The sequence below is a fragment of the Macrobrachium nipponense genome, chromosome 6 (assembly GCF_015104395.2).
Source record: "Macrobrachium nipponense isolate FS-2020 chromosome 6, ASM1510439v2, whole genome shotgun sequence".
In the NCBI taxonomy this organism is placed as follows: Eukaryota; Metazoa; Arthropoda; class Malacostraca; order Decapoda; family Palaemonidae; genus Macrobrachium; species Macrobrachium nipponense.
Genome location: NC_061108.1, coordinates 132,419,767 through 132,442,266, shown reverse-complemented (window position 1 = coordinate 132,442,266; position 22,500 = coordinate 132,419,767). Strand labels below are relative to the sequence as shown.

At 34.8% G+C, this 22,500-nt stretch overlaps 1 protein-coding gene across 18 annotated transcripts in view; it reads left to right on the top strand.

The window, feature by feature from the left end:
* The window catches only part of LOC135216228 (rho guanine nucleotide exchange factor 12-like), an 823,284-nt gene that overhangs the window by 91,767 nt on the left and 709,017 nt on the right, over positions 1-22,500 (top strand). For 16 of the 18 annotated variants that reach the window (XM_064251362.1, XM_064251370.1, XM_064251373.1 and 13 more), the window contains 2 exons: positions 2,813-2,857; positions 5,072-5,149. In XM_064251362.1, coding sequence (XP_064107432.1) covers positions 2,813-2,857; positions 5,072-5,149 — 123 coding nt within the window. The remainder of the gene's footprint in view (positions 1-2,812; positions 2,858-5,071; positions 5,150-22,500) is intronic. The other 2 variants (XM_064251368.1, XM_064251367.1) reach the window with 1 other exon arrangement.

Below are 22,500 nucleotides of genomic sequence, written 5' to 3'. Positions count from 1 at the left end.
TTTACTGGAGTTATATCCTTGTTGCCGATGCACGATAATAGTATTATAGCCTTACTCGCTATGGATAAAAGATCGGCAAGGGTGTATAATGCTAAATTTAATCTGTAAGTTTTAGCTGAAGTTGAGGAGAAAATGTTGATAAGCTAACGACTATTATTGTGAATCGGCAACGTGGATAAAACTTTCGCAAACTTCGGTATAATACCATCAAACTCTACTGCAAACAAAATTTGAGACAAACGTGTTTTAATCAAAACTATTGGGCATGAAAAGAACACATTTTACTGTTTTCACTCCAATGAAAGATAAATCCGTAAAGCTCGTAGTGTTTTGATGAGATAAAGTGAAAATATCGAACGGAATGTTGATTTTTGTTTATGCAATAAACATGCCATGATGCCCTCAGCGCCATCTAATAACAAAAAAATACTAAATTTCGTTCACAAATGATACGTTTTCAAGTGATATTTCCACTTGAAAATGCTGTATAACGTAAAATAACCTTGTCTCATATAAATAGAGTATCTTGAGATTCGTTTGCGCTAACTAGAGGCATTAAAGTCGCTCGGATTTGAGTTCAACACAGCAAAACAAACTTACTTCGTAATTGCCCTCAGCTGATTTCCAAAACTTAACATTGATTGCTATATTTGTATTTTATAATACAAACAAATAGTAATATGAAGATACATATAATGTTATTGGATGCAGTCAGGTAAAACAAAACTTTTTAAAATATCCATGGAAAAGATGCATATCTATTATGTTTGTATTTTATCATATGATACTAATAGTATATGATTATTACATATTAGAATTTTATGTCTCGTGTAAGGTGCGACCCCCCTAAAATTAGTTCCCAAATTAGGGCTTCAAAAGTCGCATGATGCGCAAGTATATAGGTATACATGGTATATATATATATATATATATATATATATATATATATATATATATATATATATATATATATATTATATATATATTGATGGTTCAAACAAAGAAAAACCCTCTATAAATGCTTATAGTACCTGAGTATTGTAGTAATAGTTTTATGACAAAAAGTGCATTTAGTCATGAAAATGATATGAAAATACAGTAATTATTGAATATTTCTTTGTGAAAAATACCGTGAATAGGCGAATTTTCCACGAATAATGTATATACATGTTCCATAGTGAAATCACGACTTGGTAAGTCTGCAAATCGAGAACTGCGAAAAGGGTGGGTTTGGGGTCAACTGTACAAGAAGAGACTTTAATTATGAAATACAACTGCTTTCTACTCAAATACACCATTCGACTTATGTAGACATAGTGAAGATTTCTATCAGCAATGTAGACACCCTATAAACCTCAGAATAAGCGACAATGAAACTATAAAAATAAAAAAATAATTATATATGTACTATGTATACTGAACTGTATACGTATACCTGATGGATGACATTGGTGTGCTTGATGGGCTTAAGGAGGAAAGCGGATGATTTCCTTGTACTAAGTATACATATACATTCTTTGTGCCATCCATTATTGTGTTCACTTTCAGTACCCACATGTTATATAGCAAGTAGCAGTCCGCAACTGCTTACAGTACATGTAATGTAAAATTTTTTTATATAAATACACATTTTTTGATAGAATGTGGATTTTGTTGTAGATACATCGTGCATTCATCTTCTTGCTGGCAGAAAACGTTGGATCTCAATGTCATGATCTTTTTGGTTACAGTGAATTCATTACAGTGATTAATGTTAATGCCTTAAGGTGTTCCAGTTTCCCAGAGATTGAATATTCACCTTTGATCATTTTTATACATTTGTGGGGATGTTGAGTGCATGTGTTATCTGTTGGTGGTGGGCAGTAATCCAGTGTAGTTTGTCAAAAATACATAATTGCATTTTTACCATGTAATAAAGGGAATATGCCATTACTTTGAGAAAAGTTGATGTAGGATATCGATATGAATTTAATATAGTCACAGTTTGTTATATGTATTTACTTTTATTTTAATCTGTAGATAGACATTAGAGCACTCTTTCACCATGCACAACACTAATACATTATTGCTGTCAAGCTTATTTTGTCATTTACTTAACAAAAACAAGATACATCTTCAAGTACATTAACTTCCATAAGAAACTAGAACGATATCAGACATTTTGTCAGTACTGTGGTGAAATCTTCCAAGATTAATATAAAGTGCAGTTTGTAGCCTAAGTTGCTCTGTTATGTTTCAATTGAAAGATGGGAATGGAGTGATGAAAGATGAGTCTGTTATCCAAAATTTTTTCATTAGCTACTAAAGACTTTGAGCTCTTTAATTTGGTGCTACTCTAAATTGAATATAGTATAAGTGTAATATTAAGGCCAGCTATTGCATACTAAATTAGTTGATAGTTTACCTAGTTTTATATTCACTTTAATGCCATTTCCAAATCATAATAAATTGCAGCACATATTAACAAACTAATGATGGGGCTTTGTTTTAAATAGATTCGTTCCCTTGTCATTTTTCCCTTTTCAGTTATCCTGTATTTTTGAAAAGCATTTATTTCAACCTTGTTTCATGTTTAAGTAAACGAATAAATGATTCAACAGTGAATGGTATTGAATAACATTGCTTTATGAAGCTTTGATATTACAATCATCATCAGATGAAAATTGAGTGATACTTTCCCTTACAAATATATAGAGAAAGATAAGTATCATTAATATTGGAGGAGTTTCAAGGCCCCTCAAATTGGTCATTGTAGGATGCATGAAACTTTGGTTTAATTAATATTTCTTCTTTCCTTGTTATCCTTCACCAGACAGTACATTCTATGTCACACCGACCCTACAACAAGGAACAATAGGTACAGTTGTATATGAGCTTTCGTGTGTGTTGTGAGATTTTGTAGTGTTACATGTGCACACACTGAAGTAACTTGTATTTGCTTTGATCAGTTATTATGCTTTGTAAAGCTTTGACGTAATCAGTATCAGTGCACAGTCACTGCTTGTTGTATAGATTTTAGGATATAGCTTAAATTTTACTTCACGTAATACACTGATAGAAAATCACAATTTCATTCCAACTACAGTTTTCTCTTATTATAAGGCATCTTCCAACAGTTGTCATGTTTGATTTCATGAAAACTATAGGGCATTTTGATACCGATTCATCTTAATATAAATATGTAATTTTGCCTTATTCATATTGTCATGCACCTTTGCACTTCTGCAATATAGAATATAGTTAATATCTTTGGTGTAGTTGTAGGGGAGATTTTTTCTACTGGTAAAAATGGTTTGTTAAATATTTTACAGTGCATATAATATTAAGATTATTTAATAGTAGTATGTATTTATGTTTGTTTTGATAGACACTTAGACATAGGTGGACTGATGAGTGGTGGGCCAAGAGTGATGACATTGGACGGGAGCAAAGGTGTAAGCTATTCTGAGGAAATAAGATTTGTAAATACAGTAGAGTACTGACCTTAGATGCTAACTAGTTTACTGCTCCTCCCTTTTTTTTTTTTTTTTTTTTTTTTTTTTTTTTTTTTTTTTTTTTTTTTTCCCCACTTAGCAGGTGTAAATAATTGTTTTCCAGCTATCTCTGTGTCTGTGTGTACTGCCACTCTAGCATTTGCTTTGTAAGTTTCTACTCCCATGTATGTCATCTGGACAATGTCTTAGAAAACTAAAGGCAAAAACAATCAGGATTTGTACCTAGTATTTCATTCTGTGATGTAAATACTTGTGATTATACGTATGAATGTATAGTAAGTGCAAGGAGAGTTTGCTTACTTTGTAATGAAGAATAAACTTGCAACTGTAAAACTGTTGACATGTTCCCATTTTTCCATAGCATTTGTAAGTAAACAGAACATGAAATGAAGATGACACAATACAGTTAAATTACTTTTCACTCAGCATTGAGGTTCTGTTGAGCTGGTGCCAGTACAAGACAAGAGAATGAGAAGGGAAAAATTGTGTGAGTTCTCCGAGGCTTTGATTGATTTTTCTTTTAAAGTATGGTCAATTACAATGTTGTGTGATAACAGAATCAGAGTGAGAATTCCAGAGTTTGGCACTAGATAGAAAAAATTTTCATAATCCTACAATCAGAGGATATAGATTTATTCTTTTTATCTTAGTGGAGGTAGCTTAACAGGTATTATTTGGCTGCCTGGGAAGAGGTTGTGTTCTTCCTTCAAAGTTCAAAAGCAATGAATTTAGGCAATACAGAAAAAAATGAAGACAGAGAGGGGAGGTAATAACAGATTGTCCTTGAAGCAAATTTTCTATGATTCAGTCCTTTCAAGGAAGGAGACAGCAGAAGTATCCAAAGTACAAAAACAGTTTTCTTAATGGACAGATGAAAGAAACCACCTCTGAACTATAAAGAAATGACTATGTACTTATATAAAAAATTATTGCAACAACAGAAACAGATTTGATAGTGAAAACTGGATAATCTTTCCAATACAAGTTTACGGTAAAATGAATGACCAAATTTTTGAGTGAAGTCAAAGGTTCAGTATCAGCGATTTGAAAACTATTAAAATGTGGGATTTCTATTAAAAATGCAAGGTTTCTGTTGTCAGGATAAGAATTGGCAGTTTAAGATTTGAGTTGCAAGCAGCTAAACTGATGATGTATATGCAGACGAGTTTTTGAAGTTATATTTTGAATATTTGTAAGTTCTTTATCGTAACCCTATAATCTTTATACAAACATTGCACATTTTTAGTCTAAATGTCTTGCATTATAAATCATTAATGTTTCATTTCAGCATTTTTATTCAATTTCATATCTGATCTAACAATCTTTGAAAAATTACAATTAGTATTTTATTTATAGAAGTTATCATCACGTGATATAAAACGTATATACGTATATCCTATATCGTGAAAGTTTTTGTGATTCTTTGTCTGTGATGTAACACAAGACTCACAACAGCGGGTGGATTATTTCACAAAGGTAAACAGCTTTTATAATTCATAGAAAATTTACACTAAATTTCATTTTATGGTAACAGTGCATTCATTTATTTATGATATTCTTTTTATTCCGTATTTCAGTTGATAAGGCCAGGAGAGTCCTCGAGGAAGGAAACTTCGATGTGAGCGGCTTGCTTTCAAACATTGACAGCTTAACAGGTATGTAGTTGTTATAAAAACCAGTTTAATAAAAAAAAGATCTGAGAAAAGTGTCATTGGTTAAGAGTTCCTGAGTAGGTGAAGTAAGTAACATGGCAGGAAACTCTTCTGTATGGATGCAGCATTATGTTGAAGCTGTTTAGGTGAGCTGTTTGTGTAGTAAGTGTGGTGGTGTAAGAGGAATTGAAAGTGTGAGAAATGCTGAGGTACTTGTAATTGAGGTACTTGTAATTGAGGTACTTGTAATTGGTAAAAAGTTAGAATTGGGGAAAGATGGGTCTCTATTTTGAGATGGTCCGGCTATGTGGAAAGAATTGAGGACAAATGGCTTGTGAAAATTTTGTAATTAGGAAGTTTTAAAGAATGAAGAAGGGACAACTTGGAAAGTGCTGCATAGATGGTGTTAACTAGGTATGGAGAGAAACGGCATTTTGTGATTTGACCTCTTTTGTATTTTCATGAAAAAGAACCATAAAAGAATAAAGAAACCCAAAATATAGTGACTTATTAAAATTTGTGTTTCTTTTATTGGTATTTGTTTCTTCCCTGTTATCATTTTAGAAAAAAAAATCATTTAATTATTTAAATTTACATTTAAATTTGTATTTAAACTTTATTTTCCTTACCTCAGGTATGTTCAGTGAAGTGAAGGAGACTGTCTGGGGTTGTGGTGAGTATTCCACTCTCAGAGTATTCTATTGCCAAGTTTGTAAAGCAATATTAGATGTATTTTGATTTGATAATTGTATGTCCTTATATAATGAAAGGAAAACTCACACTTCAGTTGTGTTACTGATAGTTTTGTGGTTTTTGTTTGTGTACTTGTGGAATCAAACAGTGGAAAATCTTCTATGGTTAGTTTTTTTAACTCTGCTACCTTATAATTTGCTGCATGCCTAATAATGTATTCTGTTGTGAACACACACATATAATTTAATTTTATGGTTTTAATGTTTCTCATCTCTACTACCAACATTTTACGTAATATTTTGCGAAGTTCTGTACCATTACTTAAGAAATATTTTCTTTGCTTTTAGCTTTTGGAACACTGTGTTCATTTGTCATTAAGGAGGAAATATATTTGCATTTTGAATTTGGCTGCTCTAGAGTTTCGATGCGTCTTCATTTACCCGAATGCCATTTAAAAAAGTACATTGTCATTATCACATTATTTACAAATATGTATATGATTTTGTTTGGAGAGTATAGTTTTGTAGTATTATAGAGTATAGTTTTGTAGTATTATAAATTCCATTGAAATTGCTTTCTTTTGCAAAGTTTTGAAGACTTGCTTTATGATTTTAAACAATATTGTAGCATTGAATAAACCTTCGTATGTCTTTGAAAGCCATCATGATCTATACTTTTAACAGGGTTTCCGTTTTTCAGTAATCAATCAAAATAACCTGGGCAAAGTAATCCAAAACTTAAAGTGAAAAGTTATTCTTTCAAGTTGTTCTGTTTAATCTTTCTATTTCATGGGTTATTTTGAGGTAATGATTAGGATTATTTTATATACGGGTATACTAATGCGGTTAATTTGTGTATGCCAGTAGATGTATATTGTAGTGGTTGGTGTTCGGTTACATAAATACAGTCATAGAGAACGAAGTACGTAGGTTTGAAGATATTTTTGCAATTACGTATGTTGAAGGACTAAAGGTTGCATCTATACCATACTAAAACATGTCACAAACACGCCATCAACTTATTGCCCACTTATCACACATAGTTAGGATACAAGTCAGCGACTTATTGGTAGTCCTAATAAGCGTTTCTTACGATTATTAGCCAGCATGGGCCAAAGATTTGTTCTCCACCCACGGCCTCTGGCTTGTTTTCATCAACCTGTTGGTGATATATATGCATATGCGCTTATTAATTGCAAATGTTTGTTTATGAAGTTTTAAGAATTTAAAGTCAAGTTTTGTTTTTCTTCTAATTTGTGTAAGTCACCTCAAGTCTGCTTGCTTGCTTGCTTTTTTTTTTTTTTTTTTTTTTTTTTTTTTTTTTTTTTTTTTTTTTTTTTTTTTTTTTTTTTAACCAGAACCTTAAAACGCTTTGCATAATGACGAGACTTGTTAAGGCGTCTCTCTTGTGCTACTAAAGGGAAAGTCGTATCATAGATGGGTAGGATCTCGTTTCCAGATGGGAATATGATATTAAAGGTCTTAATTCGTTTTGATTGTCAGTCTGCTGAGGTTCAAATGAAATTAGGAAGGATCAAGTTGTGAATTTAATGCTGATGATAATATGTTGGCAATTAGAAATCTGCTGTTATTGATGGGAGAATCTCCAGTTTCTGCAGTCGTCGTTGTTGTTGCTTTTGATTGGATATCGTAGATACTATGCAGGAATTTGCTGAAATGCTGTTTTGTTAGGTCGGATAGTTACAAAAGGGTTTGAAAATGTTTACGAATAGAACCAGAATTTTGTTTAGATTTTGTTTATTTATTTATTTATTTATTTTTAGTATTTGGAAGTAATTGCATTTAGATTCTCGTAGATTTTGTTAGGAAAGATATTTTGCCTTCCTGTTGTGCTACCTACCAGACGTGTTTCATCTTCCTTTCGAAGATGACTTTGTATTAGCAGTCTGTCCTTCACATTTTTGCTTGATTCCTGCTTTATACAAGATCACCAAGTAACCAGCTCCACGCTGGCGCTAAGTATTTATCCTAATGTTAAAACCGAAAGTTTGTTAGTTATGAAAAATACAAATTGGTTAAAAATGTGTCATTTTTATAAATTAAATGCTTGCCGCTCTTGTTCTACTTTTTTTTTTTCATCAGTTAACAGTTTGTATGTTTGTTTGCTTGTTTGTCTGGAGAGTCGATTTCCACCAAGATGCTTTAAATGTTACTGGGTTTCATAGCTGGTATTTAATGGCCTTATATTTTTGTAACATTTTTGTTGACATTCTTACGCATTACATTTTTAGTTCTGTATTGTAAAACCAGTGTAGTAAAAACGACGAGAGAAACTTCTGGAGCAAACTTTTCTGTAATTCGATCGGTAAAATACAAAGCCATTTTTATTTAGGAATGTTTTTGATAAGAGTTGTAAGTAGTTTTCAAGCCATGTTTTCTTTGGCCTGAAAGTATGTTGATGTCATTAATAAGTTTTTTCTCTGTCCTAAAGGAATATTTTATTTTTAATCCAAAAGCATAAATTAAGTCGTATATTTTGTGCATTTTCTGAGTATACTTCCTGTGTGTGCTGAAACCATACTTAATCGACCAATGTCAGTACAGTTTGAATCCCCACGGGAAAGGATATTCGCAGTTCCTGTGTTGTGCGAATATTCCCATAAGACAAAACCCAGGATCTTGCCTGTAGGCGAGTGAGTCATATTTTCTCTTATTTTCCTTCTTTAGGTAGCAGGGTGATTGTGGGAACTGTGATGCACTTAATATGCGTCTGTACAGTCCCTAGTTTGCCTTCTAGCGCGCTTTTGCTCTGGCAACCATAAATGATCTGAAAGTCTGTGTTCAGTGTAGTAAGATTTGTGGCTAGTATAATTGGACGTACGATTGAGTTACTTAGAATATATCATCATGCCAGGGTAACACAGGAGAGGTTTGCTGTGTCAGGATGTAATGGGCTAGGCATACATGGACAGAATCTTTAATCGTCCCGTAAATGTTCTCTCTCTCTCTCTCTCTCTCTCTCTCTCTCTATCTCGCTCTCTCTCTCTCTCTCTTCTCTCTCTCTCTCTCTCTCTCTCTCTCTCTCTATATATATATATATATATATATATCTATATATATATATATATAATATATATATATGTGTGTGTGTGTGTGTGTGTATGTATGTATGTATGTATATAAATACATATACGTAATATGTATGTATGTATATAATATATATGTATATGTATATGTTCTCTTATATATATATTCTCTTAATCTATATATATATATATATATATAATATATATATATATATATATATTATAATATATATTATATATATATAGACAAATAGATAGATACATAAGAGAGAGAGAGAGAGAGAGAGAGAGAGATAGAGAGAGAGAGAGAGAGAGAGAGAGAGAGAGAGAGAGTAACTGAAGACGAAAGGCCGGGGAGACAGAGCATGCATGGCTTCGTCAATTACAACTTGGCCGTGTCCCATTACCAATCCATTTAGACGAAGAAGTGAAAGCCGCACTCTCCCCCTCCCTCTGTGTTTGCATATGAGAACTAACTGATCTCGACAATCTTACTTCTCTTTTGCTCTAATTATATTTTTCAATTATTTGCATTGATCTATTTCGTGTTTCCTACGTTGAATCATCACTCTAAATGTGGGTACCACATAGCCAAGAGAACGAGATCATGATTTTCGTGTGTCCTGTTAGTTATATTGCGTCATCTTGTGGTGAGTGACCAGAGCGGTAATAAATATAATAGACGGGATTTGCCTTTGAAACAGTTTATTTAATTATGTTGTATCTGCAGTACCAGATATCTTTGGTAGACTTTATGTTTTCAGTTTCTTCCTTCGACAGATTTGCGAATTATATGTTAGCTATTCATTTCTTTTTATCTTACTGTTTTTTGGGCAGTAAACTAAGAAATGTTGTAAGTTTTCAGTCTTTTAGCTTCAAGTATTACTACTCGATAAACAGACTAGCTTTGATTTTAATAATTCTTGTTGATTGAAAGTAAAAGAAATAATATACGACAGAACTTATGGGCAAATCTGGGGACGATCATCGGAAAGGTGATGTGTGTTCAAGGTGATGGACTAAAATGGATGATGTATGTCTTGATAGGGAAGAGGAGCATTTTGATGAGGTGAGAGAGAAAGGGGAGGGTTAGGGAAGGGGGGTAGAGGGTCCAGGGGGAGGGGAATGAAAGGGGGGAGGATAGATGCCTAGATAGGGAATGGGAGGCGGGAATCCAATATGGATTAGCATATCCGCCTGAAAAGGATGGCATTAAGGGTCTTCAGATACTGGGATCACTTTCCGAAGATCTTCCTCGCTACCCCTACCTCTCCCTCTCCCCCTCCATCTCCCTCTTCCTCTCCCTCTCCCCCTCCTCCTCCCTCGACCGTAACGCTTACCAATGTTAAAATATCTTGACACCCTCGTGCGACCCTATCTCAGAATTTAGGCATTTGTATTCAACTCGTGGCGAATTCAATCCTAACGCTTTTATAAATCTTCACGTCTTTATCCTACAAATGTATTTTGGACTACCGCATTTTGCTACGGTCAGCTTTACACTTTGAATCGTTATTGGTCTTATATTACCGCTTATAATAGCTTTCTGTGCCTCAGCACCATCCGCTGATCGATTGGCTGGGTTTCACATTTATTTCTCGGTCGACCAGCAACTGTTTGTACCGCAACTTTAGACTAAATCACCCACATCTTGGTCAGTCTGTTGGTATCGGCTTTTCATTTCAACATGTGAAGAAATGTAAACGCGAAGAATATCAATGAGCTACCTTGTATTGCTCATTTAATGGTAAATTGATTCCTTTGGACCAATAATGATGCTGTATCTTTATACGTATACCGTAGGTTAGGCGAGTTTTATTTTATTTTTTTATTTTTTTGCATATAAAAAGCTTAAATTTGTTTGGTTAAGAGTTTTTGATCAGTTCCATTTATGTCTTAGGATTTGTGATCAGGGTTGTAAAATGATTCTACATATTTATTTCTTGGTGACGAAGTGCTCATCAATTATAATTACCCTAATGGGTGTGGTATCCCGAGGTAGAGTGACTTGGATATTAAACGACATTTTTAGCTTAATATTTGTTAATATAGAAATATCACAGTGTGTGTGACTATATATATATATATATATATATATATATATATATATATATATATATATATATATATAATGAATGTTTTTGTACTGTAGTACAACAGTATAATATGAAGATAAAAGGCCCATAAAACACCATTTTAACGTTGCTCGAAGTATATGCAACGTTAAAATAGTGTTTTATGGGCCTTTTAGCCTCACACACACATAAAAGGTTATATAATCTGTGCACTAACTGTTATAACTCTCAATGCATTTTTTTTTCTCCCCAAAATTATTACTGTTATTACCAGTATCATGATTACAATCTTTTATGCTACCTCAGTTATTTTGTGGATAAGTGCCGATTATTCATTTTTTTTATCATGTTATCTCATGTATTTAGATTGTGTATGTTACTCTCTGTTTTTTGTGTATTCCATGTATATGGCCCTGAGCTGAAATAGAGGATATTATATACATATATTTATATGAATATACACACACACACACACACACACATATATATATATATATATATATATATATATATATATATATATATATATATTTGGCAATGTATGTATGTATGATTTGTATGGGCGTCCGGGCCGTCTGTCTGACGGGAGTGAGATTCGGAACGTAAATGGGTTTCCACCCCGGGAAGGTCGAGACCTATGTTCGGGAGCCTGGGAGCCCAAAATTTCTACTTCCCCCTCCGAGGGGTGAGAAGGGATTCCGTGAAACAGCTGGTTCTGCCCGTGAAACGGGGCTGATTGTGCCCGTAGACTTAGTTACTTTACAAATTTCTGTATACATATGACTTATCATTTGGAAAAGAATACTGTAGGGTAAACATCAATGACATCAAAGAGGGTGGTTTTAGAAGAGGGTTGATAGAGAGAGAAAGTGAGAGAGAGTGTAAAGGGTGTTAGGGAGAAGAAAGAGGAAGACAGACAGACAGACAGACACAGAGAGTTGGTATTACTGAGAAGAAAGAGGGTAAGAGACGGTGATTGTTGGAGAGAGAAAGAGAGAGTAAGAGAAAGGAACGAGAGGGAGAGGAAAAGAGAGAGAGGGAGAGATTATTATATATTATATATTACTTATATATATATAATTATATTATATATATATATATATATTACAGTAGGCAGGAGAAGGGCGCAGGAACATATACACATCCATTTGATACATTTATTGTCAACGCGTTTCTTGACCCATGGTCACATCATCAGGACATCTATATAAAAAGGAATCCGAGCACATAATTAAAAGAAACATATATAAAGCATAAGAAAACTTAAAATGGAAACTAAGTTGAACTTAAATACTGAATCACACTTAAATACATTTACACATTAAAAACCAAGCTTAAAATGATCCTTAAAAAACTAAACTTAATAAAAGAAAAAATAAAGGTAAAAACGAACTTAAAATGAAGAGCAAGGCGCACCTCTCAAAATGACAGAGACAAACGCACTAAAAGAATACACAAGAACAGAAAAAGAAGGCGGACAAATATATATATATAAAAAAAACAAGCTAGTTATGCTATGAACAGGGGAACAGCCGATGATTGGCAATTTAACGAAGGTACAATTCTCTTTATTAGCAGACAACTTTAAAATAATTGGCCAAGTCAAGGAACCTGGAGAACTGCTTCTCTTGGAAAGTCTGCTAATAAAGAGAATTGTACCTTCGTTAAATTGCCAATCATCGGCTGTTCCCCTGTTCATAGCATAACTAGCTTGTTTTTTTTTATATATATATTTGTCCGCCTTCTTTTTCTGTTCTTGTGTATTCTTTTAGTGCGTTTGTCTCTGTCATTTTGAGAGGTGCGCCTTGCTCTTCATTTTAAGTTCGTTTTTACCTTTATTTTTTTCTTTTATTAAGTTTTAGTTTTTTAAGGATCATTTTAAGCTTGGTTTTTAATGTGTAAATGTATTTAAGTGTGATTCAGTATTTAAGTTCAACTTAGTTTCCATTTTAAGTTTTCTTATGCTTTATATATGTTTCTTTTAATTATGTGCTCGGATTCCTTTTTATATAGATGTCCTGATGATGTGACCATGGGTCAAGAAACGCGTTGACAATAAATGTATCAAATGGATGTGTATATGTTCCTGCGCCCTTCTCCTGCCTATATATTACATATATATGTGTGTGTGTGTATATATGTATATATATATATATATATATATATATATATATATATATATTGCTCTATTGCTCTGGGTTACACGGACCAATCTAGCTGGGACCCGCCCGTAAGGCCGGTAACCAGCTTTATATATACTATATATACCTATATATCCAAGCGCGCACACACGAGATCTTGCAGAATTGACTCCGCTTTCCGAATATTATCATGATTTGTTTAAATCGCATTATTGAGACTCCATCCCCCCCCCCCCCCCTTTTTTTTTTTTTTTTTTTTTTTTTTTTTTTTTTTTTTTTTTTTTTTTTTTTTTGCGCGAACTGCCGAGAATGTCATCGAAGCGCGTTTGGCGTCTCTCGATGTCGATCTCTTGCATATTTGAGGGTTTTAACGACGCCCGAACAACGCCAATGTTGTCATGTTTTCTCCTTTGGCCGTTTACAGCTCGGTCTCCTTCTATGAATCTGTTGGGAGATGTTTATTATTATTATTATTATTATTATTATTATTATTATTATTATTATTATTCCTTTGCCCTGGATAGGTATCTAGGACTATCGTCTGCAAGGTTTTTTACAGTATTTTTTGGAGAGTGTCACGTTTTATTTTCTGGAATTAAGCCTTGTTAAGTATATCTTAGTTTTACCCGACCACTGAGGTGATTAACGGCTCTCCTAGGGCTGGCCCGAAGGATTAGATATATTTACGTGGCTAGGAACCAGTTGGTCACATAGCAACGGGACCTACAGCTTATTGTGGGATCCGAACCACATTACTTCGAGAAATGAATTGCTCTCGATTCCGCGTTGGCCGAACCGAGAATCGAACTTCGGACCACCGTATTGGTAGCCGAGCGCGAAAACCACTCGCCCAGCGAGGAAGTATTAAGCATCGTGAAAGAATAATCGCATTATAAAGAATAATCATAAATATATTGCTTATTATCTTATGTTGAATGTCTTTTACTTAACGGTTCACGAACGACAGTTGAAGACGTTGGAGGATTCGAACTCCGGTTTGCTAGAATGCAGAAAAACCAAGATGGCAAAGACCTTCCTCTAGAGCAGGGGTTCTTAACCTTGCGATGACTCCAGACCCTCAATGAATTGCCCGATATGGTTCCATAATCCATATCCCCTTTGCTTAAGTCCACTCAAGTCGTATTTGTTGACAGTATAAATTAATGTAATATTTTGAGGACTCGAGAGACCCCAGTGATTTGTCCAATATGGTTCCATACCCCCTTTGCTTAAGTCCACGAAAGTCCTATTTGTTGATAATATAACTTAATATACTTCGTTTAATATATACTTTAGGGATGAATAGCTAAGAAAATCAAAAGCATTTATTGTTTTATATAGTTATTTATTTGCAAGACATCCCTATGTAGTACATTGACACATCAAAATCAAATATATAAAATTTTTTTTTCGTCTTTCTTGATCTTAGGCAGGATTCTGAAAGCACAGAGTTTTAAAGGGTTGGACGGGAGTTCTCATGTAATGGAGTTTTATTTTATATAATATACATTCCGCAATGGTAGACTGACAGTTGGCGTTTTATTTCAAAGCGTTGTCATACCTTCCTCCCGTAGAACTCAGCCCATACTAAAGGAGGTCTCTCTGTCTTCTTTGCACTGAGTAACCAGTACTCAGTTCATACACGTTCTTGTTGCGACTGAATTATCGCACCAGAGCAGATACTTCACGAGTGCCACAGTGTTGCGTCTTAAGCGCCTCGGGGGCGTGATCGGTATGGTCTCTAGTATTCCATTGAGGTGTGAGAGATGTGTATTTCTGGTGATAGAAGTTCACTCTCGACGTGGTTCGGAAGTCACGTAAAGCCGTTGGTCCCGTTGCTGAATAATCACTGGTTCCATGCAACGTAAACACACCATACAAACAAACAAACAAATTTTCACGTGTGTGGTGCTGATGAAGTTTTTTCTTTTGCTTTTCAATGGCACGAAGACCCTTATGGTCTTCCCTGCACATGACATTTAAGAACTTTAATCTAGTTGTTGAAGAGGATGACTGTCATGTGTAGGAATGAATGGTTACATCACATACGCGCAATAGTAAAAAAAAAAAAAGTAGGGGGGGGGGGGGCGGCTGTTGGAGGTAACATTGTGTATTGTATATGCAACATTGAAAATTAGGAAAAGCATTGGCTTTCTAGCATGGAATAACTGACTGTGAGTTACAGTGGAAGTAAATGCGTTAAATTTCGCTTCTTAATCTTCCGATACAGGCTCCCAGGAGTACTTGTATTTGAATGTCAGTTTATTTTAGAATAATTCTTATCACTGCAAAGCTTGTAAATACGTTATTAATAAAACATCATATTAATTTAAACGAAAGGAAATGACCTCGTTCTAGGACTTGCTAACAAAATCTTAAAGTGCGTCTGTTACAGAGGATTTAGAAACACGCTCACACAGACGAGGATTTTAATCACATGGAGAGCATCTTCTGAATGAGCCTTGTCATTAGTCAAGCTTAACATTTGAATGCAACTTTCTTTTTGCTCTCCTCCCGAGAGTGTAACCTTAGAAGAATAATGCTCAGTTGTGCATTTGCAAATAGGCTGCTGATTTTATCGTCAGAGCTCGGTGCCTCTTTCTTTGTTTTCATGGTAATGTAGTTTTTAGGGTTGTAAGTCATATTTTTAACTCTTCAAGGAGGATTCTCTCTCTCTCTCTCTCTCTCCTCTCTCACGCTCTCGTCTCTCTCTCTCTCTCTCATCTCTCTCTCTCTCCTCTATCTCTCTCTTTATATATATATATATCTATATATATAATATATGTATATATATATATATATATATATATATATACGTGTATATATATATACGTGTATATCCTATATATATATATATATATATATATATATATATATATATATATATATATATATATATATATATATAGAATTCATTTCATACTACACTAAGAAATCTCTTTCAGATTACGGTGAATTTATTAATTTATTTTTTTGGGGTGGGGAGGCCAGGGGACATTGACCGTGACCATGATCTTTAATCGTGTATTACAAATAAATCTTGATTTTCTCACGAGAAAGTTATAGGAATTGTTTATCTTTACAAGAACCGTGACGATTTCTTCTTTTATTTCATCCGTCGGAATGTTCTTCGTGGAAGCACTGGTCGTCGGGTGGTCTGCAAGGGAACGTGCATTGCTTTGCTCTGAGAATGCTTGCTTGTGAACCCCATTTGCTTAGTTTTTTGAGTGAATCAACCAGTCAATCAGTTTTGATATATTGGAGTCTTATATTCCATAATACGCCTTATTTCGCTCACGGGAATATGCAAATAGAACGGCTTTTGCGTTGTTACAATTGTATTACATTAATATACATATGCTGTGAATAGTGACCAGTAGATTCCTTATATAAATAAAACTTTTTATAATTTGCTTTCCTACAGCAGTACTGTAGGATCTGCAAAAGCAAAGGGTGCTCGTTCTCCTCCACTGGCCTAAATATGACTAGTGTTAAGAGGTCTCCTGTTCAGTGTAGAGCCGAGTGCCTGGGCCAATTTGTAGCTGGGTTCAAGCTTACCGCAAATCTAAATATGCTAGTGGTGGCACTCTGGTTTTGCTCATTTTTTTGCAATTTCTCTCTCTCTCTCTCTCTCTCTCAGATAGAAAAAATAGGAATCAAGGGGGAACCGCAATATATGGGAAAGACAAAAAACAAGGAAAAATATATGAGAAATATAGTAACTCAGAATGTGAACTAATAGCGGTAGAATTTGAATCTGAAAAATTGATGAACATAGTAATATATAGACCTCCTAATACTAAAGAGTTTGACTTAATAATTGAAAAATTGGATGATATATGTAGAAATCACAAGGACTGGACTATTCTCCTATCTGGTGACTTCAACTTTCCTTTCGTAGAATGGAAAGAACGAATAGGAGATTGTGGTTGTACTTATACATATAAAAAAGAGAGTAATAGTAGTGCAGAAGATAAGAGGCAATTTGAAAAGCTATTAGATATGCTACTAGAATACAACATTCAACAAATAAATCACCTGCCAACAAGAAAGGAAAATACTTTAGACCTAGTATTTGTGAACGAGATGAATTATGTTAAAGAAATAATAGTTTATAATGCGAGTATTTCAGACCATAATGTCATAGAATTAACAGTTCATTCCAAAGCAAGTGAAAATAGAGATAAGCAAGAAATGAAAAAGTGGGAAGGATATGGAAAATACAACTTCTACAGTAAAAATATAAAATGGTCAGAAATTAATGAAGAATTAAACAAAGATTGGATAACATTTTCGTAAGTGATGACATAAGGTAAATACGGAGATATTATATAATATTGGAGATAATAGTGGAAAAATATATACCGAAGAAGAAAGTAAACATCATTCATGCATACCAAGAGACAGAAGGATCTTGTTCCAGAAAATCAGAAAGTGGAAAAAAAGGTCTTGCAAAAGAAAAAAATGCATGGAAAGTTATAGAACTAAAAAGTAAGATAGAAAATGCAGAACAAAAGATTATACAATCAAAAGAAAATGAAAAACGGGACTTGGAAGAAAAAACCCTATTAAATATCAAGCAAAACCCCAAACTATTATACTCATATGCGAAGAAGATGAAAAAAGAAGAATAGAAATAGGCCCTCTGAGAATGAAGGGAGATTAACGAATGAAAAAAAGGAATTTCGCAACATACTGGCAGAACGATATAAGAGAGAATTCACCCCTAGAATAGATAATGAAGATATATAGAAGTAAGGGATGAAAATAGTGAATATTTAGCTGACATAGATATTAATGAAGCTGATATTGTGCAGGCTATTAATGAAATTAAAAATGGAGCTGCTGCAGGGCCTGATGGAATTCCTGCTATTTTGTTAAAGAAAGTAGTTCATTCTATCGCAAAGCCACTTGCAATATTATTAAGACAAAGTGTAGATACAGGCAAGATATATGATGAGCACAAATTAGCATATATTACCCCTACTTTCAAAAGTGGATCAAGACTAGAGGCAAGTAATTATAGGCCTGTGAGTCTAACATCACATATTATGAAAGTGTATGAAAGGGTAATGAAGAAAAATATTATGAAACATTTAATAAAAAATAATTTGTTTAATAAAGGACAACATGGTTTCGTACCCGGAAAAAGTACACAAACCCAACTGTTAGTCCACCGTGAAAACATATTCAAAAATATGAAAAGCGGAAATGAAACAGATGTGGTTTATTTAGACTTTGCAAAAGCTTTTGATAAAGTAGACCATAATATATTGGCGAAGAAAATTAGAAAACAATATCGTGGATAAAGTAGGAAGATGGTTAAAAGAATTTTTACACAACAGAAAACAGATAGTTATTGCAAATAACGACGAGAAATCGGATGAAGCCAAGGTAAATATCCGGTGTGCCGCAAGGTACGGTAGTTAGCTGCAATACTGTTTGTTATTATGATTGAAGACATAGACAAGTAATGTTAAGGATTCGGTAGTGAGTAGTTTCGCAGATGACACAAGAATAAGTAGAGAAATTACTTGTGATGAGATAGGAACGCTCTACAAAGAGACCTTAACAAAGTATATGATTGGGCAGAGGTAAATAGGATGGTATTTAACTCTGATAAATTTGAATCAATAAATTATGGAGACAGAGAAAGAAAGCTATATGCAAATAAGGGACCTAATAATGAGACCATCACAAATAAGGAAGCAGTTAAAGACCTTGGTGTGATGATGAATAGGAACATGTTATGCAATGATCAAATAGCAACTCTGTTGGCAAAATGTAAAGCAAAAATGGGAATGTTGTTACGGCACTTCAAAACAAGAAAAGAAAATGAAAACGACATGATTATGCTTTATAAAACATATGTTCGTAGTCCACTTGAATATTGCAATATGATATGGTACCCACACTATCAAAAGGATATTGCACAAATAGAGAGTGTACAAAGGTCCTTTACAGCTAGAATAGAAGAAGTTAAGGACCTAGACTACTGGGAAAGACTACAATTCTTAAAATTATATAGTCTAGAAAGGAGAAGAGAACGCTACATGATAATTCAGGCATGGAAACAGATAGAAGGAATAGCAGAAAATATCATGGAACTAAAAATATCAGAAAGAGCAAGCAGAGGTAGATTAATAGTGCCCAAAACTATACCAGGAAAAATAAGGAAAGCACACAGGACATTAATCCACTACGCACCAGCATCGATAATGCAGCGTCTATTCAATGCGTTGCCAGCTCATCTGAGGAATATATCAGGAGTGAGCGTAGATGTGTTTAAGAATAAGCTCGACAAATATCTAAACTGCATCCCAGACCATCCAAGATTGGAAGATGCAAAATATACCGGAAGATGTACTAGCACTCTCGGTAGACATTAGAGGTGCCTCCCACTGAGGGACCTGGGGCAACCCGAACAAGATGTAGTCTGTAAGTCTGTAAGGTCTCTCTCTCTCTCTCTCTCTCTTCTCTCTCTCTCTCTCTCTCTCTCTCAGTATTGGTTATTTTATAGTGGGTTGTTATTATGAGACGTAATAATTTCAGAAAGTTTGATAATGCTTGATCTCTTTCCATGCACGTCTTTAAGTGCAGTGAAGACAACTCTTTGTTGACAAATAAAGGCGTTGGCAACAGCATCAACAAAACAGAATAGTACCGAGTATCTCCTTGCGGAACTCTTCCCACCCCCCCAACCCCCCTCCCGGGATCGCTCACAGCGCATAAAGCGCAATCATTGTGTTAAAGAAGAATCGCACCCCTTCAAGAAGGAGTCGCTGAATGACGATGGATTGTTTATGCAAAGAAGCACCTGCGCAATTGCACATGAATGTCGGGAGTTTGCATTAATATTGATGCGCTTCAGCGTGAAGGAAGGAAGGTGTGTAAAGTCTCTCTCTCTCTCTCTCTCTCTCTCTCTCTCTCTCTCTCTCTCTCTCTCTCTCTCAAGTTCACTGACCCAGAGGACTCTCTGTACAAGAGACACACAGAGTCATTGCGTGTACCTTGGGTAACGGATCCTAATCTTTTTCCTTGGAGATGATATCTCTCTTTCAAAGGATAAGAAGATCTCCCACGAGGTTTTCGAGCTTGCTTGCTTTTTGCTGAGACAGCCTTTTCATTGAGGTGTTTCAGGTTTCCCCTTTTCTTTTGAGAGGGGGTGAGGAGAGGTTTGCGTTGATTTTTTTCTTTTTTTTCTTTTTTTTCTTTTTTTGAGAGGGTGGTGGGGAGAGGTTTGCGTTGATTTTTTTTTTTTTTTTTTTTTAAAGAGAGAGAGAGACGAGAGAGAGAGAGAGAGAGAGAGAGGAGAGAGTGGTGGGGAGAGGTTTGCGTTGAAAAAACATTATTTTTTTGTGTTGGGGGTTGGGGAGAGATTTGCGTTGATTTTTTTTTAAATAAATTTTTTTGGGGGGGTTGGGGTTGGTGGGTTAGGGAGAGGTTTGGGTTGATTTTTTTTTTTTTTTTTTTTTTTTGAGGGGGGGCCGCGGTGTTTTGTGTTGAACTGCTGTAGTTAATTTTTTAAAAAGGGTTTTTGAACTCGCCAGTTTTGTGTATGAATAAAAAGTTTTATTTTTTAATTAACAATTTAAAATGTCTTTAGTATCAACGTTTCACGTTCGGAAATTAGGTACTGTCCAATGGAGTATGTAGTTGCTATAGAATGCTACGGTCAGATGGCTTTTAAAAGAGAAGCCATTTAACTATAGTTATCATTCATTGTTCCCAAAGCCCTGAGATTATAGGAATTTAAGTAGTACGGTTAAACGATTGTTACAACATATAGAGATATTTATTTTACTGAAAATAATTTTTTTTATCGCAAATAGGCTCTCTCTCTCTCTCTCTCTCTCTCTCTCTCTCTCTCTCTCTTCCTTCTCTCTCTCTTATAAGGATGACGTTACTTAACGTTGAACCTATTACAAATTGTGTTTTAGTTTCTCTTTCTCTCGCTCTCTGCTGTTATAGTTGATTATTTAAATTAACTGACATATCTCAAATTCATTGTATCTCTCTCTCTCTCTCTCTCTCTCTCTCTCAGTCCAAAAGTGGATGAGTTCGCGACTGCGAAGATGGAAAAGAGAGAGAAATATGAAGGAAGAGGAGAAGAAGAATGTGCGAGGAAGTGCAGTGTTTATCTCCATGATTATCTCTCGGATGCTGACCCTTTTTGGGCATCGGCGATATTTTACGCATAATAGAACGAAAGTTCTCGGCGAATAAACCATTTTAGGAGAGCAGTCGCCGAACCCGACATCTGGAAGGGTGGAAATCACGTCTATGACAAGGGTTCCTCGACCTTTAGGGGGTACCGCGTGGAGGAATCGGTACGACCCCCCCCCCCCTCTCTCTCTCTCTCTCTCTCTCTCTCTCTCTCTCTCTCTCTCTCTCGGGTGTTTTGTCTCTTTGTCTATCTCTCTCTCTCTCAGATTTTGTTCTGTCATCTTCCTATATCTTCTTATAAACTCTCTCTCACGTCTCTCTTCCTCATCTCTCTCTCTCTCTCTCTCTCTCTCTCTCTCTCTCTCTCGGGTGTTTTGTCTCTTTGTCTATCTCTTCTCTCTCTCTCAGATTTTTGTCTGTCCCCATCTTCCTATATCTTCTTATCAAACTCTCTCTCTCTCTCTCTCTCTCTCTCTCTCTCTCTCTCTCTCTCTCAGCCATCATGCCATGAAAGGCGGCAGTAACGCGGCATTCATAATGCATCGAAGCCCATGTGGTATCGGCGATATTCACTAATGACACCGGGGGAGGCCCCAGTCAGCGGGCCGTTTTATTAGCGGTTTATTCGAGGGAGTTCCCGGCCCCACCGGCCGGAAGGTTGATGAAGATGGACTGTGATTAGAGAAGTATTTTTTTTTATTATTATTATTATTTGTGGAAAGGTCGAGAAGTGACGGTTATTGCAGGTGTTGATCAGGCGAATGTTGCAGCAAGGTTGTCTCCGCAGTGACGTCTTGATTTGTTTGGTTTCGTTGGCGATTAGAAAAATAAAATTTAAATGAAATGTTGTTAAATATAGAGAACAGTAAATTTTATTTATTTTTTTTTTCTATTTTGTTCAAATTATTTCCTCTGTGCTTCGTTGCTTTTAAAATGATGCTGTCAGAAATCGGCTTGCATCATTTGGAGAATTTTTCGTCGGATTATATTAAAATTTCAAATCGCTGTCTGTAGGCATAACTGCTGCTAATGCTATAAAACCTGCAGTACAAAGTATGTAACATGACCAAGTAGTATTTTAAGTGCTTGAAGGCCCCTTCCTTGAAAGGATTTCAGCCTGTATTTTGAGAAATTATTTATATTTTGATTTATTGATTAATTTATATATTTATTTTTTCTTTTCTATTAACTTGATTTCGTCTTTCTCTATATATTTCTTGTTGTCTTCTCGAA